Genomic DNA, 15,014 nt, shown 5'->3' on the forward strand with positions numbered 1-15,014 from the left:
TGTCCAAACTTCTCAGTTGGATGATGATGTCATTAACTGGGGGAGAATACACAGGAGGAGTCCGGGGCTGGCAGTGGTGGGGAGAGGGGGGAGATTTCCAGTTCACTTCTGGTGAAGTTGACTTTACCTGTAGGACTTCTAGTTTGGGGGGTCAGCAGATACTTGGATATATGCCTGCAGCTTAAGCAAAGGCCAGGGTCAGAGATAGGGACCGAGGAGGGAGCAGCATGGCGGTGGGTAATGAGTTCAAGAGTCAGCTGTGTGGGCCCTGGCCAGACAGCTCAGTTGGTTGGAGCATTGTCCCAATATGCCATGGCTGGTCAGGGCATGTGCAGGAAGCAACCAGTGAAGGCATAGATGAGTGCAATGAGTCGATGTTTGTTTCTCTCTCGAATCAATTAAAAAAATATTTTTTAGAAAGAGTCAACTGTGCCCTGATGGCTGATGTGGCTCAGTGGATTGAATGCCAGCCTGCGAACACAAGTGTCGCCAGTTCGATTCCCAGTGAGGGCACACGCCTGTGTTGCAGGGCAGGTCCCCAGTAGGGGGCGCTCAGGAGGCAACCACACATTGATGTTTCTCTCCTTTTCTCCCTCCCTTCCTCTCTAAAAACAAATCAATAAAATCTTTAAAAAAAGTCAGCTGTGGGGTGCACTGGGAACAACTGCTATTCTCGGGGCGTCATTTGGCCATGTGTACTTTCCCTTCCTCTCTCACTTGTACTTCTCTTACCTCTGACCATCCCTTCTCCAAACGCTCTGCAGCCTCTTCTTCTCCCCTAAAATGTGGTGGTCTCAGGTGATTTCCCTACCTGAGTCCCCTACTGTGCATCTATCAAAGCTCTATCTCCAGTCCAGAATTCTTATGTGAGATTAAGACCCATGAGCCCAACCACCTTCTAAGAGAGAGGAGGAAATCAGCCCTGGGACTGACGGACTGAGGGACCACACAGAGGGCTGGTGGCTCTCTGTCCTGCGTACACCGCCCATTTACTGGTCTGGAACAACCTACCCCAAAAGGGGGGCTGAATTGCACTTGGCTGTGGCTATTTCTTGTTCCTCTGAAAACATCACATGTGGAGGTCAGGGACTAGAATTCAGATCTGTTAACATGCATTAATATGTGCCACTCCTCCCCGCCCCAGCTTTAACCCTGCATATAACTTTCTCAGGGTTAACTCTCATTTTATGCCTAGTGTATTGCTTTCTTTTCACCAGGAATCAATATCAACCCAAAATGGAAATAGAATTTAAATCTTATTGATATACAGGATCTAGCACAAATAACGCTCCTATTTTTAATTACAAAGTCTTTTATTACAAAGTCATAAGCAAGTAATTCTGTAACATAACAATATCACACTCAAGCATATTACATGACATTTTAGGTGAAACGTTCACATTAAAAATATAAATTATTACACCCATATTATTATCCTACTAACCACACTCAAGCAGGCGTTACTTACGATGGACCCTGTAGAATAAAAATAATTTTGTATTATAAAAGAGGAAAAATAGTTTACATGGATCTGTTTCTTTAAAACGAAAATCACAACTCTTATTTGGTAGTAAAGGAGCGCTTTTTATTCCAGAATACCTCCTTCAGTGTCACCGCCTCAATGAAGAAAGGACTCTGAGCCCGTCAGCAAACCACGCCATGACACAATTTTTATGTAGAGAAGTTGGTTGAAACATAAAACCAGTATTATGATAAATTCACTTTAAAATGTTTTCCACATCCACTACTTAAAACTAGTTACACCAGTATGATCTTCTACTCCCAAGGAGTACAGGGACGATCTTGGACTTGATTAGAAACATTGAAAACACACACACAAAACCACCTGTGTGGTCTAGGGCAAGGCTTCCTGAGTTTGTCTGGTGTGATGGGCTGACCACCAATTGTACGAGAGTTCGCCTGCAGCTGCAGTGTAGGCCTTCAGCATCCTTCCGTTGTGAGCTTTGGGATGATTTCTGCACTATGAAATCCCCTTGAACATTTCACAGAAAAAGTTAAGGAAGTTTCAATTATTCTACCTTGAAAATTGAATGTCCTGAAATTTTCACAGAAGACATTAAGAAAGTTTCAGGTATTCCAGAAGCCACTGGAATAAATCATGCCTCTTCTAACAGGTTAACTGTTCAGGAATTGTCATGTGCTTGGTCATCACCTGCGTGAGCTGCACTAAGTGGCCCTCAGCCCCTGGCACTTGTCATTGCAGAATCAAGGGAGCCAGGTCGAAGAGTGAGAAATGCTGTTGCATAATAATGAATTAGGGCTCAGGTAAACTGGGTACTTTTTGTTAACCTCTGGCTTATCAAGAGTCAGAAGGACTCATCTCAACTTGCATATACACCCTCAGTGTGAATACTGATAGATGCATAAGAACATAGTCATTTCTGTCCTTCACAGAGTACTCACGACTTCGACAAGAAAAGTCACAAGTTTATGTAAATGTCCATTTTCATACCAATTTATGAACTCAAAATTTCTTTTGAAAAGAATAGGAGATACTGATTTTAACCATCAGTTTTGGATAGGAGTACTTCTGACACCCATAGGAAATTGTAATGGTGACTCCCCAAGACTTTAAATTCCTCTTACGTGTTTATGACATTTTTTCCATCATATATTAAATTCTGCCCATCCTCAGATTACTATTAACAAAATATCTTTAAATGATTTGTGTGTGTATACATTAAGTGTAACCTTATTAAATTAATATTTTACTGTTTTTGATCTGTGAAAAGTTTTTTCACATGGTTGAAGCTAATAAAATCTGAACTTTAGTTGAATGTTTGTATCTCCTTATATATGTGCTGTGTGATACTTTCTTTTACTTCAGCAGGGAAGATGAAGATGCTCGCTTTAGTTGCCAGTTCTTACACAGCCTTGCAAAGCTGTGCTTGCTGATGACTGGTGAATTTCATGAAAATATTTAGAGGTCTAGTAAATCAGTATCTGACCAAAAAACATCTGTTCCAACTGGACATACTGTCTTTAATCAAGTCTAGAATCAGCAGACTGAAAACCCAGGCCTTTTTATTGGGATTCTGTATCTGCGTTCTCAACAGAGCGCCCACCCTGAAACCCCGTGCTAAGCACCAGTAAAAGAGATATGCCCCACAGACCTTGCTTTCAAGAGACTTTCCTATGATTCAAGAGATAGAAAAATATAAATAACAATAGGATATCCTAAGTGTTTTAAGTTTCAAATGGGAACAGAGTAAAATGTAAAAAGAAGACAGCACTTAGGGAGTTTTCAAGTGACTTCAAACACTAAGGGCAAAAACACGAATATTTATAAAAGTGCACCTCGTTTACATTCAGTCACTGTGCTAACTAAAAGTTTTCCTCCAAGAAGTCCTCCAAGAAGTCCTTTTGTTACCCCAGAAGCAGTGACTAGAGATCCTCTAGGTCAGTTAAATCCACAGCCACTTTCAAGAACACGGTGTCGTCTTTAATGTAGGTGCTCTTGGCATTCTCCAAAGTGGAGTGAGGCACGAAGCGGGGGCAGCCAGACGCAATGTTCATCTCCCCGTCGGGTCTTTTAAAGCTGCTGCTGTTGGGGTCTGCCTTGAAGGTCTCGACAATGTGGTTCTTTTTGCCACTCTGGTCCAACAGCATCAGGGTTACCCTCTGCCTGAATGGCCACTGCAACAGTGAGTCAAACTCCCCTCGCATCACCACAAAGTACAGCGACAGGTGCGTCCCCTTCCCAGAGCCGTCCCCGTTAAGGTACGCTCTAGCGCAGAGCCGGTAGCCACATCGGCTGGTGTAGAAGGGCTGGCTGAAGATGGATACCGTGTGTCCGTCCAGCGCCTCTTTCTTCCTCACTTTGTAGTCAGTCACCTTCCAGATGAGCTTTCCATTATAGCAGGCACCTTCCAGCAGTCTAAATCGCTCTTCATTTCGATTCAGCTGTGCTTTATGGCTGTTAATGTGGGCGTCATGTTTGTGCGTCTCCCCTTCCAAAACGACTGCAAAGAAAAAAAGAAAAAGAGTCTGTGGGCCGGAGCTGTGTTTAGAATTTGCTCACAGTGGACTTTTGTTAATCGGAAAAGAACCAATAATCCTGACATCCTAAAGATGAAGTGAATTATATGTCCACCAGCAGACAGCAGACCATCGGCATTATCAGCCCAGTGAATCTCATGTCTTGGCAAGAGCGGCACCAAGAAAACTCGAATGTGTCCTCTTGAACTGAAGCTCACCCATGTGTAAAGAAGACACACTCCACATTCAGCTAACGTGTGTTTGCATGGTGAGCCCCGCAGTTTTCAAACTGCGGCACTTTTCCCTTTTATGTTTTTCTGTATAGGTACACCTTATTCTATTCCACTTTGTTGGCCTTTGCAAGACATCGTGTTTTTACAGATTAAGGTGTGCGGCAACCCTGTCTCGAGCAAGCCTGTCGGTGTCATTTTCTTATCAGCATTTGCTCACTTCCTGTCCTGTGTCACATTTTGAGAATTCTTGCAGAATTTCAAACTTTTTCATTATATTTGTTATGGTGACCGTGACTGGTGACCTTTGATGTTGCTAGGGCAAGACCCTTCACCAGCACAAATATCAGATGATGGTTATCATTTCTTAGTGATAAAGTCTTCTTTAATTAAGGCCTGCACATTGGTTTTGGTTTCGTTTTTTCTTTTTAGATAATTCTATTGCACACTTCATAGACTATGGGGTAGTATAAATATAACTTTTATATGCATTGGGAAACTAAAAATATCTGTGACTCCCTTTATTGTGATATTTGCATTACTGCAGGGGTCTGGGACCAAATCTACAATATCTCTGAGGGGTGCCTCCACTTAAACCAATGTTCCCACCATATCTCTTTCTTAGGTTTAATATTATTTTCCACTCTTAATTAAAAGCCGTCATTTCTTTGTTTTTGGAATTTCCTGGCCCTTTTCTATCCTTTCCCTCTTCCAGCCCCAACTCACGGCTCTTCATAATTTTTGTCTGAGTAGCCAGAATATCATTGCTGTTCTGTTTCACAAATGCCAGATTCACCCTTTATCCTGGACAGCTGTGACTCTCCATTTGTCCGGGTGTTTGCTTGTTTCATGAACACATGCAGACAGACGAGTCACCAAAAAAGTATAAAATATTGGACGTACCTAATCTTTGATCATTACTTTCTAGCAGGGTAATTTTCTGTTGCACTGTATCAATCGCGTCCATCAAAGGCCTCAGATCAAGTTTATTTTGTTGCTGGCTTGCCATTTGTAATAAATGACGCACTTGAGCTTCTAGCCAAGTCGACTTGTCAATGTGACTTGCAAGAACCTTTCAGTACAAAATGATATTAATATCTTAGTAATTAATTGAGATTACATTTTTTCAAACTCAAACATTTCACATTTACTTAATCAATTAATGAAACAAAAACTACATAGTCCAGAGTAGAAAATGAAGATTGCAAGAGAGATTACCACGCATCCTCCTCCTGTCTATCCCAGGTCCCGTTCCAAATCTTTGAACTTCTCTTCATCTGATTTTTAACTCCTTCCTCAATTTCTCTCCACTTGGTTCTCTATCTTTAGGTATCTATCCTCCTGTTGTCTCACCTCTTGCCTTACCACCTTACCACTGCCTTCTCTTCTGAGAACTGCTCTCCTGATTCGCTTCTGCTCTGCTAGAAGGCAGAGAACGAGCTGGAAGTCAGCCCACTTGCTCCGGCCTGGGCACTACAGGTGGTACACAAGTGCCCTGAACTTCCGATGGCTCCCTTTAAATGGAGATTAAATAAAGCTACCACTACATTTCTCCTCCACCCTCACCCTCACTGCCTTAACTCTGATTGCTCTCTCACTGTGTTAGAAAAAGATCAGAATTAAGATAGTAACATGTAATGCATTTCCTTTTCTTTTGACGCATGCGGGCGAGCGCACGTACACTCTCACACAGTGTGCTGACACAGTATGCAAACTATACGACCCCCATCTTCTTGGATCCAAATTTTGCCCATATCAAGTCTTGAAATCTTTTTCACTATAAATTTTAGAGTCACAATAAAGACATAATTCATTAGGAATCTATTTATGGTTATTTCACACTCATGATTTATAAATAGCTTTTGCTATATTTGAGTGGTGTTTAAAGCATTTTCTTCCCAAGGGAATTAATAGTTTCACTTTGTTGACTATAAAATGCAGGATTATAAATGCTCTCAATGAATCTGAACTCAAGTGACTAATATTGGCCCAACATTAATGAAAAACCTAACTGCCATAAACTATATAAAAGTATTATATCAATGTTAAATTTACTGACATTGCTAAATGTACTGGGGATATGTAAAAGAAGATCTTTATTCTCATGAAATAGACCCTGACATATGTACAGGTAAAATGCCATAATAAAGGCAGCCTATTCTCAAATGATTCAAAAAGAACAGAAAGAGAGAGAATGAACAAACGAATGAATGAATATGAATGATGAAGCAAATGGGACAAATTATTGGCAATTGGTGAGTCTGGGTGGAGAATATACAGGTGTTTTTGCACTACCTTATTCTTGCAGCTTTTCTACACATTTGAAATTATTTCCATTTAAAAAGTTTTAAGAGAAACCCTGACTGCCAATTGCAGGCTAAATCTTGACTATGGATAGAAAAGTCATTTCTCACCTGGATATTTGAGAGGAAGCTTCCATTTTTGCCAAAGAGCTGTGCAAACTGCTTGAACTCCTTTTCAAATGTCTTTACAGTTTCTGCTAGCTGCTGGATTTTACTTTCCTTCTGTTCTAGGCTCTTATGTAAGTCAGAAATCTTAAAAACAGAGATGTAAATGAGATCACTTAAGTGCATGCATGCCAATGAAAACAAACGTAGTTCTAGAAGAATATTGTAGGTAACAAAGTGTTTCTAGGAAACTATATATATATATATATATATATATATAAATATATATAAATATATATAAATATATATATATTTCTAGAAAAATATTTACAGGTAGATTCCTATATAATTCTAGGAAAATACTTGCAGGTGCTTTGGAAAAAACCTGATCCACAGATTTCTCATCAGCCCTTTTTATACTTAACCTGCTGTGATGGTTCATTTGATGATACTGACACCACTTGACTGACCTTACTAAGCTGGTTCTCTTCATTCACTCAGTATGCACTCACTAAACAACAACAAAGTACTAATCACCATACCACATTGAATATTACGTGCATAGTATCAGTGTAATAGCTGAAATTTGTAGAATATCTATCGTACCCTTATATTCATTAACTCTTTTATCCTCAAAGAACCCTGTGAGTTGGGTATGAATATCAGTCCCATGTTACAGATCACAAAACAGAGTTTAAGTAATCTGCCCAGCATAGAGCTAGCCAGCGGTAGTCAAAACATGCTACTCTCTCAGAATTTGTAATCTATTTGAAAGAAATAACCAAAAACCTAAGAGAGAGCCTAGGCAACTCTTCTCTCAACCTCACATCCATTCATTCGCAATACTTGCCAACTTTAACTCCTAACACATAACAAAACAAACAAAACAAACAAAACAACTCTTACATTCTTTTCTCATTTCATCTCATTTTGTTTCGGCACTCGTTTTGGCCTTCATAACTTCTCACCTGGACTGTTACAACAGTGACCTGGCGGTCCTACACCCTCCCCCAAACACGCCCAGATGGGCAGCTCTCTGGGAGCCTGGACTGGCATGGATTTCTCAGGCTACTGTAACCCCAGCGACTGGCGCCTGGCACCAGTAGGTCCTTGATAAATATTTGTTGAACGAACGAACGAACAAACGAAAGAACACACGCTCCCCCTGTCTTCAGTCTTGTTTCCCCCAATGCATCCTTCATATGGTGTCCACAACACTATGAAGAGACAGATCTGGTCTTGTCGCTCCCCACTTACTTAATTTTGGTGGCCTTTTACCAGCCATCCAGAGCCCTCCTACATGGTCTGCCCCTGGCTGCCTTTCCAGCCTCATGCCCATTCACATCCCACGTGTGCCCTGCCCAGCACAACTACACAACTTCTACTTCCCATCAGGCCTTGCTCTCTCAGACACTTCCTCCTTCACCTAGAAAGTACTGCTTTCTAAGCCTCCACTCAAGAGCACATCCTCTCAGAACTATTTCCTTACTAGGACCACCTACCCAGGCCATCTCTCCAGTTCCATGACACCCTGACTATACTCTAGTGTATAACTTACCCTCATTTCCTGTGTTGCTTTTGTTTGGTTATTTAGGTCTTTTTTTCTTCACTAAATGGTTGAGGCTACATCCCACTTATTTATTTATCCCCTAAGCCTCACGCAGTGCCTAGCACACAGAGGGCATCCGATCCCCGTTTGATGAACGAATGTACAAATAGCTGCAACAATCATCTGATCTCTGGCCCAGAATCCTCTATTAAGACCCTGAGAGCTGACTTCCACCTACACACCAGACATACTTCCTTGAACAAAAGCAAATCCAGAAGGCTTCCAACGCTCATGTCTAACCTGCCCCCGAACATTGCCATGTTCCTTGCCTTCTCAGCCAACAGCATCCCAGGGCAAACTCCGAGCGCTTCCCAACGCCGTTCTTCCTTCCCTGCTGACGCAGCCTTGTCTCCACCGTCGCCATCGCCTCCTCCAGCATCCTGCCTCCACCTAATAACTCAATGCTTATGTTCCAGCCACTGTGCTAAGGGCTTAACTATGTCATCTCATTTATTCCTCACCACAGCCCATTTCACACATGAAGGAACTAGGGGAGAGTGAGATTAAGTAGCATCTCTGAACTCACATGCCTAGTGTGGAGCCAGCCTTGGAACCCAGGCATTCAGACCCCTCGCTTATCAGCTCCCCGCTCTGCTGCTGCGCCATCTGGTTCACTGCGACACCCTTCTGCCTAGTCCCTCTGTCCACATTCTTGTCTCTCTGTCTATCCATCTTCCATGCTACTGCCAACTGTCTTACTTTTCAAAACCAAACAACTGGCCGGCCAAGTATTTTTCCAATTTAAAGCCTTCATTAGCTCCCTATTACTGACAAATATTAGTTCAAACTTTTGGCCCTTAAATCCTTTCTGAAATAAGGCAGACTATTAATGAGTAAAAAAAAAAAAAAAAAAAAATTGGATGCACAATGTTCACAAAATGTCTTAGCTTACACGGAAGGCCACTGCCATCTGCATCCAACAGACAGACGGCGGCCATTCCCTGTCTCCCACTCGAGTGTCTCTCCACCCCAAAAGCACATTTACTTGAACCCTCGGCCTCTCTCACGCCTCTCTGCCTTGGCACCAACTTTCCCCTCTGGAATGTCCTCTTCCCACAACATTTTAACTGACAGGCCTTCTCTTCCTTCAAGATGCAGCTCAGATGTCCTTCCCCAACGCCCTGGAGTAAACTAATGCAGCCTCTGAACCCAGACATGGTCCCGTGTCTGGGACCCATGCCATGGGACATGCTATACCTCACAGCCACAGAATCTGTACATTTTTCTGTGTTCTCCAAGGCTAGAGACTGTGTCTTCCTCAACTCAGTGTTCCTAGCAATTAACATGGTAGTTGACTTAGGTAAGGTGTTGGTTAAATAAATGGATGGGTGAATGAGGCAATGATACAGAAAGAACTTGGGAATGGTTACTAGACAGCATGGCTTCTACCGAAGTTACAGTTTAATAAGTCTAATTTTCTCCAGGATCTGACCCCAGAACTCATACCCCTACTTTAATCTGGAATCAGACATTATAGAATAATCAGCAGCAGAAAATTCAGCTCCTTCTCTGCAGAAGGATAGTTTTCTTCCTCATGTGGGCTTGAAAAGTATGATCCTCTGAGATGCTCTAAAAAATATAATTAACTTTTATAATAATTACTCAGTAGAATCAGCACTTGCACATATTCTTTCACTTGAAAATTACAACTCAGTGAAATAAATATGTACGTAGGCATTTATCCAATTGCAAAGCTTCTCAAAGGCAGGAGTGAGGACTTAGTAAAAAATATATAAAATCCATAGGCCCAGAATAGATTGTCAACTGTTGTTCTATGAAAATATTGATTTAATTTTCAAACTTCAGATATCTACCAGGCACCTACTAGGTGCCAGGTCTTATTAGCCAAAGGTGTGTGGAGAGGCAGCAGACAGGCATGACGGCAGCACACGGGGAGCCCTGGACTGTAAACCAGGGGCATGGGTTTGAGATCGAATCCTGACACAAGTGACAAACACATCAGAATGTCTTCGACTTTAGTCTCTTCAGCTGTTGACTCAGGATCTCAAAGGCTCCTTTCGCTTCTAACAGTCTACAATCCCATCCCTCTGTCTGGCCACTTAGTAGAAAAACAGCTACCTCCCATTGACTGCTACTGAAAGAGAATATGAGAATACCAAAGGTTGCAGATCCCAGCAATTCTGCTGCCTCCCTTTGTATTTGAACCCTTGGAAACTTATTTACCTGCTTTTCTAATTGGAAGTTCTTTTCTAAAACGAGAAGCAAGTGGTCCCGTAAGGCTGAGTTCTCATGCTGCTGCAGGTTCCCCTGTTTACCCTTCGGGGTGAAGAGAACAATAAGTCAGGTGGTTGAACGTCTCCCAAAACGAGGATGGTAATGGGCTACTCTGCAAAAGCAGAACTTCAGCAACTTTGCTTACTTGTCTCAAGGTGGGTTGCAGAAAACATGGCCCCACCAGTTCGCTTTTCCGGCATGAGGATTCAACAGTACCCACTGGGCAATTTTAAACTCACAGAGAGAGAATCAAGCTCCTGTCAACATTCTCAACACTGATTTCTTTCCTTGCCCTGGAAATACAGGGTGGGGCAAAAGTAGGTTTACAGTTGTTTGTATAGAAACTAATACAATAATTAATAAATAAGAATACAAGCATAAACTCTGTTTCACATACTCACAACTGTAAACCTACTTTTCCCCCACCCTGTATATGACTGTAGGTTAAGTGTCGTTATCATCTTTCAACTATTCACATATAAAACCTACCTCCTGGGTGAGTTAGCTCCGGATTGGTTCTAGATTAGTTCTCCCTCTTACCAAACACACTTCTATTCTATCACTGTCCTACCATCATAGGCCAAAGATGAGCATCCTGATTGTAACTCCAGCCCATGCAAATCTGTTGCCCTCACAGTCATTGCAAAGTGCCTACATTACGAATAAAAAGCAAATCATTGGGGTTCTGGGTAGTCCATGGACTTGAAGCAAACATTCATCATCAATTTCCCTTCTGTTTAAGGTTGGCCCCTCAGCCAGGGAACAAGTTCCACCCCCAGCTCTGGTACTGATGTAAGTTCTAAACTACAACCCAATTGGAAGTTTGGGTCTAACTATAAAGAAGATTTCTTTCAGAGCTGGAAAGCAATTCTGTATTTCATGCACTAAAAACGTAAATCCTACCCTTTTACCTGCAAAGACAAATATATAGCAAGTAGAAATATTTATAAGTATATGTACTTATGTATTTATACGTCATATATGTTCTATGTCTCCTGTTGGTTCTGCTTCTCTGAAGAGCCCTGACAAACACAACTGCCAAACTTAAAGTTCTCATAGGTGAATGTCCTTTTGTGTCCCAATGGAATCAAAGAGTACAAGCAATTCACCCAATGAACTATACAGCAGAATGTAGAGGCAGAAACAAAACGATACTTCTTACCTTTACAAGACAGCCACAGTGCTTAAAAGGACAGTCTTTTTCCGCTTCAGGACACACAGCAAGGTGTTCATCCACCTACAAAATGGACAGCCTCATGCTACAGAAATTCATCAGCGATTCTCCACTGCCTGGCGTAACTGTAGCAAGCAGGGGGCCGGTGCGGGGCTTGGGAAGAATGGCAGGGACAAGAGAAGGAAAAGGCCACGCTAGGGCCTGGCGGAGGGAGCGCTACGATGAAAACAGAATTCTCAGGAGAAGGGAAGGGAAGGCAGAGGCATGGTTATCATGGGGCCACTCAAGTCTTGGATCTTTGCCTAGGCGACCTCATCAGACACACACCGTCATGACTACTAAAAGTTTACCTTACATAACATCTCCTGAGAGAATTATTTATAGTTACCTCGGTTCTGGGAATAGTCTGCTGGCACCTGTTTGGACAACGTACTGGGTACTCGGGACACAGGTTTTCCTCATGATTCTGAAACAGAGAAAAGTGCGATGAAACAAAGCCACCCTTGCTTTCCAGGGTTCCCTTTCATGCCCTCAGAGTGTTTGCACACACATCTCTTTGGAGATCTATTTATACGGCTTACCATCTACAGGAAGGTATGGCTTAGTTCGAGAAAGGATTATATATAGGTGGCTGCTTTCTTGGTATCAGTGACTTCAATTCCATTCAATTTTCCAATTATTTCAAAAGAAGGTCAGAGGGCACAGGACTCATAGAGGGACAGCTGTGGGAGTCGTCAGCATGGCTCCTTTGGCGCAGGAGCAGGGTACCCATGCTCCGTTTTATGCCTACACGCCACCTCTCCATTTAGACCACAGCATCCCGATGACAGGCACTATCGGCCCCTCTTTGTGACCTGGCACTAGCATCACTCCTTGCATACTCGCCCTCAGTAGGTACTCAGATGATATTTTTGCCAATGATAAAAAGAACAGAGTCCTACCAACAAGAAGGCTTTTTGTTTTTTACAGAACTTCTCTCATGTAAAGTTATTCTTTAGACCTATTTCTACAAAAATAAATCCAGAAAGGTGCTTCTGATAGCCCATCCAAGTCACTGTGATCACTGAGGCAGATTTTAACCCCATAAAAGTGACAATTTTTTTTTACCTGTAGATTGATTACCAGTACATCCTTTTTGCAATAAAGGCATCTTTCCTCTCGAAACTCGCAGTATGCGCTCAAATGTTCTTTCAGGTGTTTCCGAAGGACTGTCTGCCCACAGTTCCCATTAGAACACCGCACAGCTTGAAACAAGCACTGCTGAAGGTGCTCCTGCAACAGACAACAGGGTGGGAGGGAGGCAGCTGCAAGGCGCAGTAAGAGCGCTAGGGGGCGCCAGGAGCCACGGTGGCCAGGGCTGAATGGACCAAGGCTATGAAAGCCAGCCTTACTTGGTGGGAGTTAGGAGGATGGGGGAAGATGGGTGAAGACGGTGGTATAATGAGTTTATTTTAGATTACCTAGGAACGTGCTCACATTCTCTGGTTAGTAACTGAATATTTTCCTTAGGCTTACCAATCAATTTACCAGCTCTTCAAAGGTATTTTTTATTTCTTTTGTGTACTCTTCATTCCCACTACCAGCACCAAGTACTAATCTCTGCAAAGCAGATGGTGAAAGCCAGGATAGGAGGGAAGAAGGAAGGGAAGGGATTAAAAGAAGAAAAGGGAAGGAGAGGAAGCTGGTCTAGAAGTGGTCAAGAAAAGGAGGAAGAGGAAACACAGGATCACAGAACCACAAGAAGGTAGGAATGGCCAGTCTTATAAGGTCAGGAGATGTTTTTAACTAGAATATAAGAGAATAACACCATAACCGGTATTCATTCTAGTTGTCTTCACATTACAGACTTATGAAAACAGGTATATTTTAATAAAACCTTTGAATGACTGTAATTTACTATAATTTTGACAAGTTAACAAGCTCCTAATTAACTTGTCTCCCTGAAAAATCCATTAAAACAGGGTTGGTAAGCTATGGCCCTTGGGCCAACCTGGACTGCTACTCATTTTTGTAAATAAAGTTTTATTGGAGAACATCCGCATACCTATTTGTTCACATATGGTCTATGACTGCTTTCCTTCTAAAATGGGAACATTCTGCCATTGTGACAGAGATCGTATGTCCTGCAAAACCTAAAATATTTTGTCTAACTCTTGACAGAAATGGTTTGCTGACCCCTTCTTTGAAGGAAAAAAAATAGCCAGCCAAGAATTTTTCTATGGGAGGTAAATATTATAGCTATTTTCTTTTGCCTCTGTAAGAAACAAATGGTGATGACAAATCACATCTTATTCACTTCTGCTCAAGATGGAGGCGTAGGTAAACACGCTTCGCCTCCTCTCACAACCACAGAAAGAATTACAACTAGACCTCAAAACAAGTAACACCCAGAACTGCCAGGGGTCAAGCTGTATATACCAAGGAGGTAAAAGACCTATACTCAGAGCCCTATACAATACTGAAGAAAGAAATTAAGGGAGACAGAAATAAATGGAAGCATATACCATGTTCATGGGTTGGAAGAATTAACATCATCAAAATGTCCATACTACCCAAAGCAATTTATAGATTTGATGCAACCCCTATTAAAATACCAATGATGTATTTCACAGATATAGAACATTTTAAAAATTTATATGGAATGATAAATGATCCTGTATAACTGTAGCAATTTTGAGAAAGAAGAACAAAGTAGGAGGGATCATGATACCTGATATCAAACTATATTACATGGCCACTGTAATCAAAACAGTCTGGTACTGGCATAAGAACAGATACAAATACCAATGGAACAGAAAAGATAGCCCAGAAATAAACCCATGTCTCTATGGTCAATTAATATTTGACAAAGGGTGCAAACGCATAAAATGGAGTAAAAATAGCCTCTTCAACAAATGGTGTTGGTAGATTTGGACAGCTACATGCAAAAAAAAAAAAAAAAAAAAAGGAACTTGACCACCAGCTTACACCATACACAAAAATAAATGCAAGGTGGATAAAATACTTAAATATAAGTTGCGACACCATAAAAGTCCTAGAGGAGAACATAGGCAGGGACATCTCAGATATTCCACGCAGTAATATTTTCACTGATATGTCCCCTAGAGCAAGGGACATAAAGGAAAGAATGAACAAATGGGACTTCATCAAAATAAAAAGCTTCTTCATGGCTAAAGAAAACATCAGTAAAGTGAAAAGGGAACCAACTGTATGGGAAAATATATTTGCAAATGATATCTCGACAAGAGTGTGATCTCCAAAATATATAAAGAATACACATGACTCCACTCCAGGAAGACAAAACAACCCAATTAAAAAATGGGCAAGGGACCTGAACAGATACTTCTCTAAGGAGGATA

General features: G+C 41.7%; 1 protein-coding gene across 1 annotated transcript in view; it reads right to left on the reverse strand.

The window, feature by feature from the left end:
• Positions 1 to 2,546: 2,546 nt before the first annotated feature.
• TRAF5 (TNF receptor associated factor 5) overlaps positions 2,547 to 15,014 on the reverse strand; it is a 47,076-nt gene continuing 34,608 nt past the window's right edge. Inside the window, exons 5-11 of the mRNA XM_054563024.1 lie at positions 12,763 to 12,927; positions 12,044 to 12,121; positions 11,644 to 11,718; positions 10,431 to 10,523; positions 6,644 to 6,784; positions 5,133 to 5,301; positions 2,547 to 3,983 (exon numbers count right to left, since the gene is read on the reverse strand). Coding sequence (XP_054418999.1) covers positions 3,406 to 3,983; positions 5,133 to 5,301; positions 6,644 to 6,784; positions 10,431 to 10,523; positions 11,644 to 11,718; positions 12,044 to 12,121; positions 12,763 to 12,927 — 1,299 coding nt within the window. The 3' untranslated portion in view covers positions 2,547 to 3,405. The remainder of the gene's footprint in view (positions 3,984 to 5,132; positions 5,302 to 6,643; positions 6,785 to 10,430; positions 10,524 to 11,643; positions 11,719 to 12,043; positions 12,122 to 12,762; positions 12,928 to 15,014) is intronic.

The sequence above is a fragment of the Pteronotus mesoamericanus genome, unplaced genomic scaffold (genome assembly GCF_021234165.1).
Source record: "Pteronotus mesoamericanus isolate MK-2021 breed Mesoamerican mustached bat unplaced genomic scaffold, CSHL_Meso_final scaffold_705, whole genome shotgun sequence".
Taxonomy (NCBI): Eukaryota; Metazoa; Chordata; class Mammalia; order Chiroptera; family Mormoopidae; genus Pteronotus; species Pteronotus mesoamericanus.